Source organism: Martes martes (genome assembly GCF_963455335.1).
Source record: "Martes martes genome assembly, chromosome: 5".
NCBI classification, from domain to species: domain Eukaryota; kingdom Metazoa; phylum Chordata; class Mammalia; order Carnivora; family Mustelidae; genus Martes; species Martes martes.
In genome coordinates, this window is record NC_137892.1 from 136,993,193 (window position 1) to 137,012,580 (window position 19,388).

Genomic DNA, 19,388 nt, shown 5'->3' on the forward strand with positions numbered 1-19,388 from the left:
TTTCAAGTATTTCTCAAATAGATGCTTGTAATATTTATTTGCTAGATCACGTACAAAAAAATTTCACGTAGCACTTAAAAAGAAGAGGTCTAGTAAGGTATCTACATTCTGGCAATTTAAATTTTGTTTTATTTTAAAAAATTCTAGTTTGGGGATAATAACAAAGTCAACTTTTAAGTGACTGAAACACAAAAAACCCCCACAACCCTTCTTTTGTTCTTTTCAAAACTTTATACACACATAGGCTAACTGGTAAGCTCTATGTGGGCAGATACTACATCTGCTCTATCTACTATTTTATCTTCATCTCTTAGCATGATGACTACCACACATGGCAGGTGCTGAATAAATATTTATGTAAAATGAATGAATAAATTAAGAGATAAGCTTAAAGAACAGGTTGTTCTATTTTCTTGGCTTATGGGCCTGGCCAATGCAACTTGTACAATAACCCAAAGGATCAAAACTGTAATTACACAAAAGTGGGCTCTTCATTAAGGAAGTCAAGTTGAACAAATCAGGATCTCAGCAGCCAAAAACCTACAACAGTTATTCTAACAATGTTTGGGCGTGACAGAAATAAGTGCAATTTCACCTTATTTAGTGAAGTAACCTATCCCCCGCTCCCAAGTGATAGTTTAGTAATTGAAAGTCATGCTTAAAGGAACTGTTATCAAAGTTTATAAGACATTCAGTATGAAGACACAATTATATTTTATCCCTCACTGTATTTGTACTCATGCAAAATTTCCCCTCCCAATTTGACTATATACCTCATAATTACTACAGGAGACGTAAAGAAACACATACTTAATACAGTCATTATTATTTACTAAAATGGTAGTATTTTCAAAATGGTGACTACTTTAGGCATAAAATTTATAGAACATTTATTTTCTTAAAATAATAAGTTTTTATGCTTACAGCTGTGTCATCAAAGAGGTTGAGTAAAGAAATCAGAAAGGCCCGTCTGTGCTGGCGGTTTCCACGGATCATGGAGTAAAGGTGTGAACACAAAGCACTAGAGGACTCATCTTGTCTGAAACCCCTTACAGGATCTTTTAGGCATGTGTTGATTGCCTGTTGTACCTGGTAAGACATCTTCATACCAGCCACTGCTTTCATCTGAAATCAATAAAAGCCTCATTTTTGACATGGAAATTAATTAAGAGTCAAATTAAAAATATGCTTTGAGCATTATAGCCAGAAGTTAACTCCACTGTTTGGCTTTCTTATTTAAAATAATAAAATCATGGAACTCAAGTGGCAGAAGGAATATCAGAGATTACCTATTGCAACCCCCTTGTTTTACGTAAGAAAAAAATATCAAGAACCAGAAGAGCCATCACTGCCAACTTCACACAGTAGGGACTAGAACCAATGCATCCTTATTTTTAGACCAGTCTAAAAATAGCTCAATCTTAAGAGTTAGTCTTAAACAAACACCTTGGGTGATAAACTTAGTTGCATGTTTGGAAGTAAATACTATGTAAAAGGTTTTACTCTAATATGAATATGGATAGGACATTTATCAAGGTAATGGTATAACAAAGAAAGACATTTAACTTTAGGGGATACAATTTAAAAGCACATACATGAATGAATCCAGCATATTTTTTGTCTATTTCCACAAGTTGCTGATCAGCCTTGTTCCTCATAGCTGGTTCTGGGTCTGTTCCCATAGCAATTAAATACGGCACACACTAAAATAAAAATGAAGGTATTCTTTCAGTGCAAATCAATCAACAAATAAATAAGTGAATGAAAGGATTTGTAAGACATCACAGTAGTAAAAGCTCTGTATGATCATGACATATATAAAACTCGCTGTATATTGGGATATACATATTTAGCTTTATAGGCCTTCCTATAAATGTCATATCTTAGTGTTCTTTTAAAAATGATTCATCTTAGGGCACCTGGGTGGCTCAGTGGGTTAAAGCCTCTGCCTTCACCTCAGGTCATGATCCAGGGTCCTGGGATCGAGCCCCACATCAGGCTCTCTGCTCCAAGGGGAGCCTGCTTCCCACCGCCCCCTGCCTGCCTCTCTGCCTACTTGTGATCTGTCTGTCAAATAAATAAATTCTTTAAAAAAAAAAAAAAGATTCATCTTCCCTTAGATTTATCTTAAAGGAAAAAAAAAAAAAAAAGCAATGAAGCACCAGCAAAAATACTGATGTGGTGAAACTGAAGCAATTTCAGTGTGAAGCAGTTTCTTTAAACATAAAGAGGTCCTACACTAAGATTATCCATTTAAGATTATGACATATAATACAAATATATAATCCAATACTTTTTCAAGCTTGACTGAATTTGGTATGTAAAGATGACATAGGACAAAGTAACTTGTCTTCCATATTTCAAAATTAGGAAAATATAAATTCTTCCACAGTACTGATTTTATATAGGGCGTTAATGATCAGTCTGATAGCTACTGTTTTGTTAATAGCCAAATCCACTGGATTTCTAAAGTCAAAAAATACTCATACTCTGTTCAAAGAATCTGAACCAGTGGTGAGACCTGAAAACAACAAACAAACAGCTTAAAAATAAATAAATAAAAGCACAGCACTAACTGAAAAGGATGATCATGGATTAAATTCTGAATGGCTCAATCGGTTAGGCATCTGACTTTTGGTTTCAGCTCGGGTCATGATCTTAGGGTCATGAGACTGAGCCCTGCATGAGCTCCATGCTCAGTGATGAGTCTGCTTCAGATTCTTTCCCTCTTCTCCCTCCCCCTCTGCTCCTGCCCTGGCTTGCATTCTCTCTCTCTCACTCAAATACACAAAAAATAAAAGCTTTTACTGGCAAAATCTGAAAATGGACTATTATTAGATAAGATTGCATCAATGTTAAATCTCCTGAATCTGATGATTCCATTATGATTTTTTTTTAAAAAGAGTTTATTTATTTATTTGACAGCGATCACAAGTAGGCAGAGGCAGATAGAGAGAGAGAGAGAGGAAAGCAGGCTCCCCACTGAGCAGAGAGCCCTATGCAGGGCTTGATCCCAGGACCCCAAGATCATGACCTGAGCCGAAGGCAGAGGCTTTAACCCACTGAGCCACCAAGGCGCCCCTGCATTATGATTTTGTAAGAGAATGTCCCTGATCCTAGGAAATATATATATGCTGAAGTGTTCAGAGGTAAACAATTACAGTGATATCACAATATTACTATCAAATGATTCAGAAAGAAGTGTGTGTATGAAGAGAGAGATAAAGGAAATATAGCAAAATGTTAATACTGAATGAATACAGGTGAAGAGAATATAAGGGAGTTTGCCGTACACTCTTGTAATATTTTTGTTTAAGTGTGAAATTTAAAACAAAAGTTTAAAAAAGCAAATATAATAATAAAAAACACAATCAACTAAGGCCATTCAGAATACCAGCAAAAATTCCTAAGTATCTCAAAAATTCAAGAGTCTCAACCCATTACCGTACATTTTATTATGTGATCTTGATGATGATGACCCTGGGTCATGAACTGGCTAAATACTCATTAGCATGTTTTATTTCAGGACATAGGGAAGAACATAACATATTCACATATAGCATATTTTAGGAAAAGTTCTATAACAAATAGTCAAAATAAAAATTTTAAAGGATACAGGCTTTTGGATATTTAATAAATTCCCTTCTGTAGCCTATGGTACTGTCCTGAACATGTCAGATGGACGGTGTATACACTACTGCAGCATTAGGTGCCAATCCTTATTGACGCTGACATGTCTTTATTATGTCAGTTAGTCCTCACTTCAATGCTTTGAGGTATTAGTAGTTGAAACTACCTCCAATGTACAGATGAAGGACCTGAACTTAGGTAATATAATTTATTTCTCTGTGGACTAAACCCCCTCCGCTTAACAGTTAGAGAATAATCTTACCCCCAGTTAACTCTCCTGACATTACAGGCTATTGGTTCTTAGGGATAAGAGTCAATACGGATTAAAACAAATCATCCCTACTTAGAAAAGTGATTCCAAGTTCATATTCTGCCAATATAAACTGGAAATCTGTTGAAGAGACAAAATTATGAATAGAAGGGTATTTTATAGTAATGAAAACCTAGGAGATGGATTCTTAAGCATTTAAGACAAAAAAACTTAACAAGTAAGACAAAAAAAAGAACTACTATCTATTCTTTAATCACAATGTCATCAAATGATAACAGATTGGCTCCTTTAGAAAGTGCTCCACTATAAAACATACTTACCTGAACTGGATGAATGAGTCCTTGGTTTAGGGTCAATGCAATGACATTCAGGGCAAAGTGGCGTACACTTGACTGGGTGTGAAAAAATGCTTCCAGCACCTGTTTGAGGTAAAGCTGCATGATGGAACTACTCATCCCTGAGGATACGTCACCCATTTCTTTTAGATCTTCTTGTTTCGCAACTTTCTTCCCTACAAAAGTAAACATATTAAGGACATATATATTACCTTTATGAAATACACCAAGTTAAGCCACAACCAAAAGCATAAAAACTATAGCTAGTGCTCTGGCTCAGTGGCTATTAAACTTTTGGGTGTGTATATCTCTGTCAGAGACACCTTTGAGAACCTGAGGAGAACTATAATCTCTATCCTCCTGCAAAATGTTAATGCTTGCACATACACTAAATTTTAAAAACTATTTTAGGGAGTTTATAAACACCCTAAAGGCTAGCTATGGACTTAAGATTCTTCTTTAACAGAATGTCACTTACTAGGTAAGTGACTTTGTACTGGATTACAAAACAGAGAGTATTCTAACTGTTGTCACACTGTAAAATTTAAAAATAAATTTTTACTTACAGTCTCTATCTGCTTGTTGCATCCTTGTATCCTCTTCTTGTAAGTAGGTTTGGAGATTTTTTAACACTTGTATTTTTAAATTTACTGAAGAGTTCTTATCAGATAAGATGTTATTATATAGATTTTTCACCTCTTGCTCGAACATTAGACTTGGATGCTGAATAAAGGCAAATCCTAATGAGAGAGAAAAAAATCTTGATATATTCACATTAAAATTAAATATAATACTTAATGAAAATATTGATAAATTATATAAAGAGTTCCTTATTTCAAAAATTAAGACTTAAAATGACTGGAATAATATATATGCTAGTGGCCTTACCCAGAGAAGTATTAGAGCAGGTACTTCTTTCCCCATGAATTAAAAACAAGAAATTGCATTTCAAAGGAGAATTTCACACAAGAGGAAACCTTGAGGAGGGAGCAGGGCCTATTGGCTAGGGGAGTGGATTAGGAGTCAGGTGTCTTGGGTTCTATTCCTGGTCCACCACTGACTTGTAATGTGACCTTGGGTGAGTCACATAATCTCTCTGTGCCTCAATTCTCCATCTGTAAAATGGGACAATAATATTTACCACCCACCTACCTCAAAGGGATGTTTTCAGGATTTAAGAGGTAAAGTCTGCAAACATTTTTTGGAGCCCTAGCAGAAAGTACTACATTGGCATTATTAAAATTAATATATATTTATCCATTTGATGAAACAGAATAATTCTAGAATAAACTAGAGCTAACAATATCTTCCTTTTATTTTTTATGGCATTATAATGAAGCCACAATGCTGAATCCTATAACCATAAGTTAATAAGCAGCAAAATAATACTATTCATGCTTATTTATACAAAAGGCTTATTTATGTAAGATAAAATGAAGATCCTTAATGACAGTAAGTATTACTGATGCCAAAAAACTAAACTCAAAGCATAGAGTGATCAGATAACTAATCCAAGGTCACACAGTATAATTATGGCCCAAGCAAGATGTCATTTATTAACTAGTCTAAAGGCACTATTTTCTACAAAGTGCTACTTTTTCAAGTTAAAATTTGCACTATTTGTTCTCTGAATTAACACTTTAAGTTTTGCTACTTCATATAACTTATGTCCAGACTGAATATTAAAAGGTACACATTTGACTTGAAGGTAACACTGTATTAATTTAATTCCCTAAAGTAAGTGATATCTGAATTTTTAGTAGATTTGCTATTATGTAATTTTCTGAAGGGGATGAAGGAGGAATATTAAGATTTAAGTTTATTTAAAGAAATCAGTTAAGTATTTAGTGAGGTTTAGGTGACCAAAAATTTGTTACTCACTTTTGTTCAAAAGACTAATATAAACAATTGGTCTTGCATATTAAATTCTAAAACTTGTTAATGCTACCAAATAAAGTTTTTGTGATGAACAGAGAGGTTACACGACTTGCTCAAGGTCATCCAGAAAGTTACTGGCTGAGCCAAGAATGGAACCCAGGTGTCTTAACCCCTAGTCCTATATTCTATACAACAAATCCTACTGTGAATAGAAACATTTTAATAAAATAGTTTAGATTCACATTATTGTAAAATTTGTCCAACCTCTCAAACAACCGAAACTATAAAGAAATTTAGACTTAACTCACCTAGACCAATGATGGCTTTTGTTTGTACTTCTTCATCTGAATGTTTTGTAAAATACATCAATAGTTCAAGTACTTTATCCTTTATATTAACCTAAGGGGGAAAAAACACATTCAAGCAAATGAAGAAGAGTAACTTCAATCAACTTTCAATCATAAAGGAAAAAACCTAAAAGCAAACAGTGAGAATTTCCACATGTAAACTTTACTAAGGAATAAATCATCCATAAATTTATAAATCCATAGATTTTAGAACAGTGAAATTAAAAATAAAAGTCTGTGACAAAGAAGTTTGTGTAAGAACACAAATTAACAGACTGTTACTTCACTGAGAAAATTAAAAATAAATAAATAAATAAAGTCAGCTGCTTACCCAGCATGTCTTCTGTTAAAGAGCTGATAGAGCTTGTGTGACTTCTTGTTATAACCAGTAACAAACAGTGTGTAGATCAGAGGCTAGTCTGAGAACCATGTTTTGGGTTGCACTGCTTCAGAATTGTCATTAAACCAGACTACTCTAATGCTGCTTTTATCCTGGGTCATTAGTAATTTTCAGTTCACAGGGTCACAGAGTCCTATTTTTTATAGCATACTAAGTAATTAATATTAGAATCTTTACCTTACTGTTGCCTTTAAAATCCTCTAGATCAAAATCAAAATGCCGACATAGTGCTCCAACAGTGAAAAGGGATCTGAGAAGTGCTGGTTTGTTTGTTAGAAGTGAGGTGTTATTTGGGTCTTCCTGGTGCTGACTTTTTAATTTTGAAATGGCACCTATTAAGATAAGTAATATTTATTTACAAGAAACCTTTTATCCTTGAATTATTTTCTTTAAATAATTACTGCTAGGTTGTTACAATTAAATTTTACTAATGTTTCTAAGTATCACACACATCTAGAATTATGAAGGCATAACTTACAGCCTAAATGAATATAAGAAAAAAAAGATATTTAAATTTTATTTTACATAGAAGGCAAAAAACCTACCAACATTTAATATGAGGTAAATTCCTGAAGTAATTATACTGAATTCTTTTTTTTTAAAGATTTTTTTTAAAATTTATTAATTTGACAGACAGAGATCACAAGTAGGCAGAGAGGCAGGCAGCGAGAGAGGGGGGGGGGAAGCAGGCTCCCCACTGAGCAGAGAGCCCGATGCGGGGCTTGATCCCAGGACCCCGGGATCATGACCTGATCCAAAGGCAGAGGCTTAACCCACTGAGCCACCCAGGCGCCCCATGAATTCTTAAGGAAATACAAAAGATACTAGAAAATATTGCTTCTGAGAATGGACCAAAGAACAATCACACCTCTTAAAATTCCCTTAATGCTGTCTTTATCAGAGGTAGGTGTGTGTGTGTGTGTTTAATATTTTATTTATTTACTTGACAGAGAGAGACAGGGAAAGAGGGAACACAAGCAGGGGAAGTGGGAGAGGGAAAAGCATGCTTCTCACTGAGCAGCAGGATCTGAACTGAAGGCAGACACTCAATGACTGAGCCACCCAGGCGCCCCTATCAGATGTGTTTTTAAGAAGGAGCTAGTACAGGATGTAGAAGGATAATTTTAAAGCCCAGGCACTGAACTTACCATAGTATCTATTGAAACAGGCCCATACAAATTTAAAATTTTGTGTCACTTTATTTACAACTGCCCCAAGACAGCTCACACAATGTTGCACCACCTAAAAGATACAGAAAATGTTACAGTTTAGATAAAAGCTGAAGACAAAGGTAAAAACATGATTTAGTTAGCATTTATAAATTTTATACTAATCAATGCAGAGATGGTAAACTGAATGCTTACAGTCATGCCATATTTGATGATAAGCTTCATTAGATCTTCTTCAATAGTGGCAAGGAAAGTTTCACTTGGATGCTCCATCAGTGGTACAACCAGTTCCAGGATTTTTGCAACATTGCAGATAACCATGAAATCATTTTGTGTCTACAATGATAAAATCAGTGCTTTATGAATATCAAAATCTAACAAGAAACTATATACACCCTTATGTATTTAGGAGTTGAGGTATTACCTATGTAAAGTTTCAGTTGAAAAAAAATTAGAAAAGAGCTTTTTTAAGATATGGAAGGAAGAACATCAGACAGTGTCAGGAACCTGCATTTTAGCTCTGCCACCAACTTATCATGTAACCTTTGGATCACTTAATCACAATGCTACAGTTATTTTTTTCCCCCCTGAAATGCAACATAAGCCAATTCTGAACAAGTGTATTTAAATATTAACTGAGTACTTTACTAAGATTGATACTGTTTTTAAAGTTAGTATTTTTCAAACTGTGTATATTAATCTAGTAGTTCTCAATTGGAGGGGTTAGTCTGTTCCCACAGGATATTTAGCAATATATGGAGAAATTCTTGGTTGTCACATTAGGGGAGTTGGGGGGATATTACTGCCCAGTGGATAGAGGCCAGGAATACTGTCAAGCATCCTACAATGCTCAGAATAGTTCTATACAACAAAGAATAATCTGGCCCTGTCAATTGTGCTGAGGTTGAGAAGCGCTGTGTTACTGCTTTTTTTGACAGATGAAAATAGAGAATCCCAGAACTAAGTATAAGACTTCTTTACTTTAAAATTTGAAATATTAGGTCCTTAATTTTTAAAAAGTTTAGAACTTTGATTAAAAATGAAATTTAAAAAAAATAGGTAGAATGTTAAAAACAACACCACCACCACCCCCCAAAAGGTTAGTAAAGAATTTATAATCAAGTCTCTTAAAAAAAAAAAAAAAAGTTTATTTTACCCACTATCCTCCAGTCACCCAGTTTCTCTGCCCTAAGGCACCCAAAGTTACTTGCTATTTTTGTGAAGCAAGGCATTCAACATGTTTTTATCTAGTCCGGTTATCACTCTTTAGTCTTAGCAACAGGTTACTAACACTCGTTTTGGACTCTTTGAGCTTATTACCTCTCACTAAAAAAAAAAAAAAAAAAAAAAAAAAAAAAATCCCCACCTTACATTCATCCATCCTTTCAGCACACCCACAGGATTAAATAAAACATAAGTAAGAAGAATAGTCTAAGTAACATAGAAATCCTGTCATTTCTAGCCCTCTCCCACTCCCACCTCCTTTAAACAATAGGTGCATGGAGTAAAGTAGACTGGGGATGAAGAATTTTTGTTAAGATAAATTCATTTGAGAATCATAGTTAAAAATTTTGAAACTACTCTTAACATTTCTCACCTAGAAAGTCAAGTAAAAGAAATAACTTAAAATCTAAAGAAAAATTTAAAGGCAGAAATCGTGAAGGAAAAGAGCAGAAGAATGTAATACTAAGAAAAATACTTGAAATGTCTATAACATAAGATGCTTCAAATCTAAAAAAATTAAGAGTAAAGAATTTTTAAAAAAGAAAAAAAAAGCTCCACAATTTAAAGGTAAAATGGTCAAATGATATAGTCAAATCACAGAAAATCAATTACAACTGGTTAATATCATAAAAAAGACATTCAACCTTCTTGGACATCAGGGAAGGTAAAATGAAGCAACAATGAACTATTCCTTTATACCCAACTGGCAAAGAGTAAAAATGACACAGATTGTCATATACTGGTTTCCATAGAGCTATAAAACATGTTCATCAGCAATTTGGAAAAATCTGTTAAAAAACCCAAACCCAAAAGAACATTCCCTTAATCTAACAAGTCCATTTCTTAGGATCCATCCCCCCCCAAAAGCACCCCTATTTAAAGGTATATGAATAGGAATGTTTATTAAGAAATTGTTTGTAGTGCCTATCAATAGGAAACAATGTAAAAACCCGCCAAAATGGAAAATGGTTAAATAAATCATAGGACATTTATAAGATGAATACTGTATACATATATAATATGTATATATTAACATAATATGCATATAACTTGATTTTTAAAAACTGGTCAACCAGTTATATATGTGTGCATATGTGCACAATTATAGAAGTATGGATATAGTATATAAGGATACTCCAGGTTGTTCATCCCGAGATGAAGAAGAATAAAGATGGAGGGAGGCAGGATACAGAAAACAAAAAAATTTAAATGTGTCTAACATATAGGAAATGGCCTTATTTATATAAAACTCTGTGTGTATGTGTATAAAACTTTCCAACATTCACCCTTCCTTTTAGCATACCCACAGGATTCAATTAAAAATATAGATCCTTTTCTAGTTCATAAGCACGATGAGAGGGTGTTCACACTCTTATGGGACGTGTGCCTCCCTTATACCTTGTTATAACCTTGGCACATTACCCATCTGACATGATAAAACAATACATAAATATGCACATATGTGTATACAAACACACAAATAGACATATAAAAACTGTATAAAATGTTTTCAAAGTAATCTTGCTACAAAAATATTGGTTCAAACATGGCCTATTCATGCAAGTTATATTACAGACCAGTTCTTAGAAGCAGACAGACATGGGGTTGAATTCTAGCTTTGGGACTGGTCAGCTGTGTGACACTGGGCAAGCTATTTATATTCTCAAGGCTTTAGTTTCTTATTTGTAAAACTGAGATAATAATGATACCTACTTCAAAAGATAAATGAGATAATGCATGTAAAATTCTTCATAGTACTTGGCACTGTGCTCAATAAATATTAGCTATTACCGGCCATAGATTACATATTAATCAATTTATTTCTGGATCTAATACAAGCCCTAAAGATAGAATGAGGATCTCAGAAATATTATATGTTGTTTTTATATATTTATCTTCTGGTACTTTCCGCAGTTAAAATTTCTCAGGTTTTTCATCTAGAACTTGTTAATTTTAGATCACCAAAAAACGAGACCATAGCAGCAAAGCAAATCTAGTAGAGAAAACAGTTAAAATTAGTTCCTTAGGAACACTGGGAACATAGCAAGTAAAAAAACTATTTACATCTTAAAGTTTTTGGACTACTTCAAAATTTAGTGTTTGTAATAAGCCACTTAACTCACCATGCTGTCATATAAATTGATGGATTATTTTACATAAGCAATGTTTTATTTGATTTTCACATTTAACCTTAGAAAAACAGAGCATGTGCAATATTAACTTAAAACAAGCACCCAATATCTCTGATTTTCCATATTCAACATATTGATGTATTAGAAAATAAATACAATATAAAAAAATATACTGAAATGACAAATGAAAAGCAAATTTAGAATCCAAAAGACAGTACATTTCTCAATGAGAGGAACTCTGCCTCATTCACCTTTGAGGTCTTAGCAGTAGTTACAACATTTAGTAAGCATTTACTGAGGGTTTGAACTGAGGAGCTTATAAAGGAAATGAAGCCTGAACTTCATTTATAATACATCAGGAAAATGTAGATAACTTGCCACAAATATTAGAACATATATTTGAGTATAAGACACAGCTGGTCAGTGAAAGTGTGAATGACATCATGTGAATTCTAAACTGAAAATACTACATGGTAAGACAGAAAAGTAGGACAGCTCTATACTTACACTACATTTAGTGGTAAGGTATGGCTGCATAGTCATGGCGTGTTTAACCATGAGCTGAGGTCTTATCTTGCTGAATAAGAACAAAGTGGTTATGCAAGCTACCAATCTTCCAGAATTCACACCTTTATTGTCAGAGTCTGGAAAAACAGAAATAAGATACTAAAATATGACAAGGCAGTGGAAATTATACAATTATTTAAGTTAGTCAATATCACCCCCTGACCTGATTTAATACATGCTTCAATAAAAGATTAGTATTTCTCATGATACTAGACTTCCTACATTTTTTCTTTTATTATACATATTACATATATTAAGAAAAAAAGATAAAGAGGCTGTGCTATGGAAGGTAAATTTTACACTAAGGGGTATAGGGTTGAAGTTAATAAGTAGAATGGAAGCTAAGTTTAGGGATGGGGTTTTGGGAAAAAACATGGTGCTGTTGGTATCTAAAAGGGATGGAAGTAAGTAAGGGAAAGTTAGCAAAGGGGGACAAAAACAAATTAGCTGTGGTGATACTGTGTTTGAAGGTACTGGGAAAAAAGAGATGCTACCATGGTAGAAGAATGTTAAAAGACTGGCATGACAAATTAAGAAGCTAGACCAGTGCTACCTTAGAAAAGTAAACTATGCTCCAGTGGGAGGAAAATGCTGCTAGTTAGGAGATACAGTGGTTCTCAGGAGGCAAATTAGTTTTTAGAAGAGATTAGCAACTTTTCAACGCTGACAACAGTATCACCCTTAAAATCTAGGATAGGCTAAAATAGGGGAAACAGAACTAGGAGATAAAAAGAAAAAGAGGTACACATGGAAAATGAAAAAAAAATTAAAGAAAATAAACTGCATATAAAATATAAAGGATAGCAACAATTTCCTTAGGTGCCATAATGGTACCTCTATAAGGCTCCCAATTCTGGAGAATGACCAAGGCTGACTATTGTTCCTCATCAATGTACATTAGGATATGGGAAGTAATGTTAGTCTCGGGTGCTTTAAGCAATAGATTATCAATTACTTTTACAGTTTTATATAATTATTTATAAACTTCGAATCTGTGACTGGTAAATAATGTAATAGATAATATAAAATATTAAGTATTTAAGGAATTTGTCAACTTAAAAAATATTAACCGTTTTATCTAGCTCAAGATTAAATACATTTTATATAACAATTATAAATGATATTAGGAATGTACTACAAATCTTTTAAAAACATTTTTATCATAGTTAAAACAATTTCATTTTTGAGAGAAAATTCTGTATCATTTAAAAGATATCAAGCAGTTTTTGGATGAGTGCAACTAGCTAAATCCATATTAGCACCTGGACTTTGATGTCTGTTCAACATAACATTTAAAATTATATGCTACTGAAAGATGTAGAAGAGATGAGACCTACTCTTTTATTATAGTGCTCTAGATAATCTTAGTCAACCTAAACAATACAATCTCGGATGCAACATCAAACAAAAAACCCCCTTCATTTAAAAGTGTCATTAATTATTAGGCTAAGTAGAACCAGAAGCAAAATTGAGAAATGTGCCCAAAGAATTTTAAAATATCTTATAAAATCAACTTAATGACCAATATATAAAATGTCTTACCAGCTAGAGATTCCTCATATTTAAGAATGTGCTCAACTAGGTTATCAACAAGTTGAGTACAAGCTTTCTTCACAGGTTTATATGAGGAATCCTCTTCGGACTTCAACAACTATACATGTATATATATAAAAAAAAAAATCCCGGTATAATTATTCATTAGGCAATAGTAATATAAATGCATTAAATGTGTCCATAAAAAGCTTTCAGTTTGTCATTAACAATTAATAGGGAAAATGCAAATAAATAAAAAATATATAGCAAATGTTTTAAAATATCTTATAAACCAGTAATTTATAAATACTTTCAAACAATGTTAGTATGAAGTATTTTAACTGCTGTGTGTAGGACCTGAGAGAAATGAGAAAGGTAACCTTCCTTAATGCTCAGTGCTAGCTGGATTATTTTAAAGAATTTCTATTCTTCCTTATTTCAAAGGCCTTTGATATCTCAAAAAAGTATAAGTTAACTACATTTTTAATATAACTTCATCTGAATTGCACCTTCAATTTTTTAAATTACAAAACATAAGGCTAGATTTCTTTTTTGTATTATCTTTTGACAAATTATTAATAAACAACGTAAGAAAAGTGTTAGGAGTGAGGAGATGAGGAGAAAAGATCAGTCTAACTATAGCAATTCAAACTTTTATAATCATAGGTCAGTTGTAAAGTCATCTTTGGTATATTTTTGTTAATACAGACTAGCTAATACAACTCTGGAGATATTAAGGAAGTTGAAATGTGTATTTGATTTTCATGAAGAGTTCCAGTGCTGCCCAATATAACTTCCTGCAATGATGGAAATATTCTTTATCTGTGCTGTCCAATATGGTTGCCACAAGACATGTGCAGCTACTAAACATGTGAAATGTTGCTAGCATGACCGAAGAATTAAAATCAAATAAAAACAAAAATTCAAATTAAGTTAAAAAAAAACAAACACATGTGGCTAGTTTTGGATAGCTCAAGTTTAAACTTTCACTACAAGATGCACAAATGATTAAAACAATTGATAGCAATCAGAATAACATAACATGTATGTTGCCCACATCCTCTTCAATTTAAAGAAATAAATCAAAGAAAATTTCAATTTTTAGTTTCAACTCTGTACAGCAAATTCTACTTGTCCTGATCCACAACTCGATTGTTTAAGCAGCTACTAAAATCGCATCCTAGTCTTTTCCAGGAAGGAGCAGAAAACAATCCTCTCTTCCTTATTTTCTCTTTTTCCTTTCCAAGAGATTAAGTACACACAAAAGTATAAATCCTATATTTTGGTTCATGACACACCATCAACACTACCATGTGCCTTTTTAACTTACTTATAAAAATACTGTACTATGAACCCAACTTAAGAACAAGAATATTTCCATGGACTTTTATTTTCCCAATGTGCTCCTTCCCTTATTCCATCTTCTGTGTCACTTCAAGGTAACCATTATCAGGAATTTTATAATTTTTTTGCTTAAAAAAATCGTGTAAGCTGTATACTGTTTATAGTTCTGATTTTCAACTTTCTAAAACGTATCATGCTAGATGTTGGCTTCTGGGACTTGCCTTGTTCACTCAGCATTATGTCCCTAACCGTAATCCAGGTTGTTGCAAATGACTGTATTTTATTCATTTTAACTGATAAGCAACAGGCTACTGTGTTAATACTGCTATTAGTTTAGATATACTGCAATTAATTTAGATGGAATTAGACATTTTTAATGGCATAATGAAAATTCTTTTGTCTCCTTGTACACATATGCAAGACTTTCTTGGGTATATACCTTTAAGTGGAAATACTAAGTCACAGTTTATACAATTGTTCAACTTTATGAAATAATGCTGTATTTTTTCAAATTGGTGTAGTATTTTCTCAATTAACAGTTTAAGAGATACTGTTTAATTCATCTCTTTTCCATCATTGTTATCATTGACTTCTCAATTTCCACTAGTCAAATGAATGTAAAACATAGTTTTGATTTGTAATTTCCATATTATTAATGAAGTTGAACACTGTATAGGCCATATGTGCTATTTCTTGTATGAAATGCCTGTTCATGCCTTTTACTTATTTTCCTACTGGGACTCTTGCCTTATGTTGGTTTATAGAAGAGGAATTCTTCACATATTCTTAATAATGATCCTTTTTTCCATGTTACATGTGTGTCAAATACCATTTCCCAGTTTGTGACTTGTGTTTTTGCTTTAAGATATCTTTTGATTAAAAAATGTACTTTCTTTCAACACACTGAAATTTATCAATCTTTTAAGGTTAATGGCTTTGGAACTTGTTTAAGAAATCTTTCCCTACAGAAAGGTCAGAAATATATTCACATATATTATCTTCTAAAGGTTTTAAAGATTTTCTTTATATGGAGGTGATTACTGACTTGAAGTAAAAATCAATTTTTTTTTTTTTTTTTTTAAGATTTACTTATTTGAGAGAGAGAGAGAAAGAGAGCACACATGTGGGTGCTGGAGTGGTGGGAGGGCAGAAGGAGAGGGAGAAAGAATCTCAAGCAGTCTCCCCACTGACCACGGAGCCTGACGTGGGGCTCGATCTCACTACCCTGAGATCATGACCTGAGCAGATACCAAGAGTTGGACACCTAGTCAAATGAGCCACTGAGGGGCCCCAGAGTAGGAAGCAAATCTTAAAAAAGGAAAAAAGAAAAAAGAAAAGAAAAATTCCTTTTTGATAGCCAATTGTCCCAGCCCCATTTACTAAGAACTCCGTTCTTTCCTCATTAGCTGCATTGCCACTTCTATTTTAAAAGTATATCCTATATACATGGAGGCTTATTTTTGGGCTCTCCATCTTGTTCTATTGGTCTATTTAGTACCACACTATCTACTACATCTTTAAAATAAGTCCTATATTTGATAAGGCAAGTCAGGTCTCCTGCATTTTAAAAATGACAATTATTTTTAGTTCTCTGCTTTTCCACATGCATTTTACAATCATCTCAACGTATCTGATGACTATATTCTTTTCTTTTCTTCTTTTATTAAAAAAATTTTTTTTAAAGACTTTACTTATTTATTTGACAGAGAGAGATTGCAAGTAGGCAGAGAGGCAGGCAGAGAGAGATGGGGGAGAAGCAGGCCCCCTGCTGAGCAGAGAGCCTGATGTGGGACTTGATCCCAGGACCCTGAGATCATGACCTGAGCCAAAGGCAGAGGCTTAACCCACTGAGCCACCCAGGAACCCTCTTCTTTTATTTTTAAGCAGGCTCCACACCCAGCATGAAGCTTGAACTCAAGACCCTGAGATCAAAAGTACATGCTCTACCAATTGAGCCAGCCAGGTGCCCCTTGCTGATTATTTTTTTATTTTGATGAGATCTCTGGACATATTCCCATTTTGCATGATTTTCATTTTAGGTTTATAGTTATTTTGTCAGAATTTGTTCCTACTTTATTAGAGGTTATCATTCAAAGTTATTAAATTTTATCAAAAAATTTTCCTGTGCTCCCTGGAGTAATTACTTACTTCTTCTTCTTTGGTGTTAAATCATACACACACACTGATGTCAAACCAGCCTTATGCTTATATATGCATAAGCGCATGTATATACATATACATATGTATACATACACATACATCTTTATCCATCTTATTTTTGATGTATTTCAAAGTAAACTGTAAATAGTATACTATTTTTTCCCTTTTGAGATAAAATTTACACAAAATCAAATGTATAAATCTTCAGTGTTCATTTCCTCAGTTTTGTTAAGTGCATTCAACATTAGAACTCAAACTCCTATCAAGATACAGAACAGTGATCTACATCTTTAGCTCATATCAGAATCATCTGGAGAGACTATAAAATATAGAATAGGGGGCCCACCCTCAGAGTTACTGGAGTAAAGCCTTAGAATTCGTGTATCTAACAAGTTGCAGGTACTCTCAGTAACTTTGCCTCTTAGAACCATTGGTAGAGAATATTACCATCATCCTTGAAAGTTCCCTCATGTTACTTTCCAGTCAATCCCTGACCCCCTGCAATCATTCTTCTGAGTCTTTCCAATACAGATTAATTTTGCCTCTCCTAGAACTTCATATAAATCAAAACATGTACTCTTCTGTGTAAGGCTTCCTTCACTCTGCATAATGTTTTTATTATTCACCTAAGTTGTATGTATCAACAGTTTGTTCCTTTATGATGTGGAATACTATGAAACTGTGTGGATATATCAGTCTTTTTACCCACTCACTGGCTGACGGAAAGACAGTATTTGATTATAAACAAAACAAATTGCTCCTTCAACACTTTATTTAGAAATCTCCTTAGCTAAATATCCAATTTCATGCTTGAAATTCTACCTTTCATAAAACACCAGAACAAGAACACAACTCAGCCAAGTTCTTCGCCCCTTTGTAACAAAGACTGCTTTTTCTGCTATCCAATAGCATGTTTCTCAGTTCCGTCTGAGACCCTATCAGAATGGCCTTTACTGTCAGTATTTCTACCAACATTCTGTACATGAATATAAGTATTCTCTAAGAAGACAAAAGCTTTCTCTACAGCTTCTTTCCTCTCTGAGCCCTCACCAGAACTGCCTTTCAAGGTCCCTCGAAATATCAGCTTTTTCTAGTATGCACATCAAAACTCTTCTAGTCTCTACATATTATCCAGTTCCAAAGCCACTTCCACATTATTTGTTTTCAGCCATATCCTACTTTTTGGTACCAATTTCTGTCTTAGCTTGGGCTGCTATAATAAATACCATAGACTAGGTGGCTTAAATAGAGATTTATTTCTCATAGTTCTGGAAGCTGGGAAATCTGAGACCAAGGTGCCAGCATCTTCTGGTGAAGATTCTTTTCTTAGCCTGCAGATGATGGTCTTCTTGTTATATCCTTATGTGGCAGAGAACAGAGAGATCATCTCTCTGTGTTTCTTCTTAGAAGAGCATTAATCTGATTCACAAGGGCTCCACCCTCATGATCTAATCATCCCCCCAAAGCCCTACCTCCTAGTATCACACTAGGGATTAGGCTTCAACATATGAATTTTGGTGACACACACATTCTGTCATTCCCTGAGGAATCCTCTTGATTCCTTAAGTATGGAAGGAGTCCCATACTCTATGGAAAATATACTGTTAATTCTTTACCTAACCTTCCCCAAAGGGACCTATGGTCTTTAATCAGGTTAACTGTACATTGGAGAAAAGGAAATTGATCAGACCTTTTAGGGATTATTAGATGTTGGTTCCGAACTGGCACTAATTCCAGGAGACCCTAAAGGTTGCTGTGGTCCATAAGTCAGAGTAGGGGTGGGGTTTGGAGGTCAGGTGGTCAATGGAGGTATAACTCTGGTTTGTTTCACACTGAGTCCAGTGGGTCCCCAAATACACCCCGCGATTATTTCCTAGTACAAAATTGCAAAATTGGAATAGATATACTCTGCAGCTGACAGAATCCTCACGCTGGTTCTTTGATCCATGCAGTGAAGGCTATTATGGTGGGAAGGCCAAGTGGGAGCCATGAGGAATGCTTCTACCCAGGAAAATAGTACACTGAAAGCAATACTACACTACTGGAGGGGCTGTCAAGATTAGTGGTATCATGAGACTTGAAGGATACAGAGATGGTAATTCATACCATCTTCTCATTCAACTTACTTATTTGGCCTGTGCAGTAGACAGATGGATCTTGGGGAATGACAGTGGATTAGCATAAGCTTAACCATGTGGTGACTTCAACTCCAGCTGCTATACCAGATAAGGTATTACCTGAGCGAATTAATACATTCCCTGGTTGCCTGATACCTTCTGGTAGATGTCTTTTTCTCCATCCCTGTCAAAGGCCTATCAGAAGCAGTTTGCTGTCAGCAGGCAAGGCCAGCTCATTACCTCTTCCTTTAATAAGATTATCACACTGGTTCATTACATTG

The 19,388-nt window shown here is 34.1% G+C and overlaps 1 protein-coding gene across 1 annotated transcript in view; it reads right to left on the reverse strand.

Moving 5' to 3' along the window:
- Window positions 1-19,388, reverse strand: part of NIPBL (NIPBL cohesin loading factor) — a 202,560-nt gene that overhangs the window by 9,163 nt on the left and 174,009 nt on the right. The window contains exons 33-42 of the mRNA XM_080803351.1: window positions 13,496-13,604; window positions 11,894-12,030; window positions 8,226-8,366; window positions 8,010-8,103; window positions 7,039-7,193; window positions 6,423-6,513; window positions 4,803-4,976; window positions 4,222-4,412; window positions 1,596-1,703; window positions 925-1,125 (exon numbers count right to left, since the gene is read on the reverse strand). Of these exons, the coding sequence (XP_080659477.1) occupies window positions 925-1,125; window positions 1,596-1,703; window positions 4,222-4,412; window positions 4,803-4,976; window positions 6,423-6,513; window positions 7,039-7,193; window positions 8,010-8,103; window positions 8,226-8,366; window positions 11,894-12,030; window positions 13,496-13,604 (1,401 nt within the window). The remainder of the gene's footprint in view (window positions 1-924; window positions 1,126-1,595; window positions 1,704-4,221; window positions 4,413-4,802; window positions 4,977-6,422; window positions 6,514-7,038; window positions 7,194-8,009; window positions 8,104-8,225; window positions 8,367-11,893; window positions 12,031-13,495; window positions 13,605-19,388) is intronic.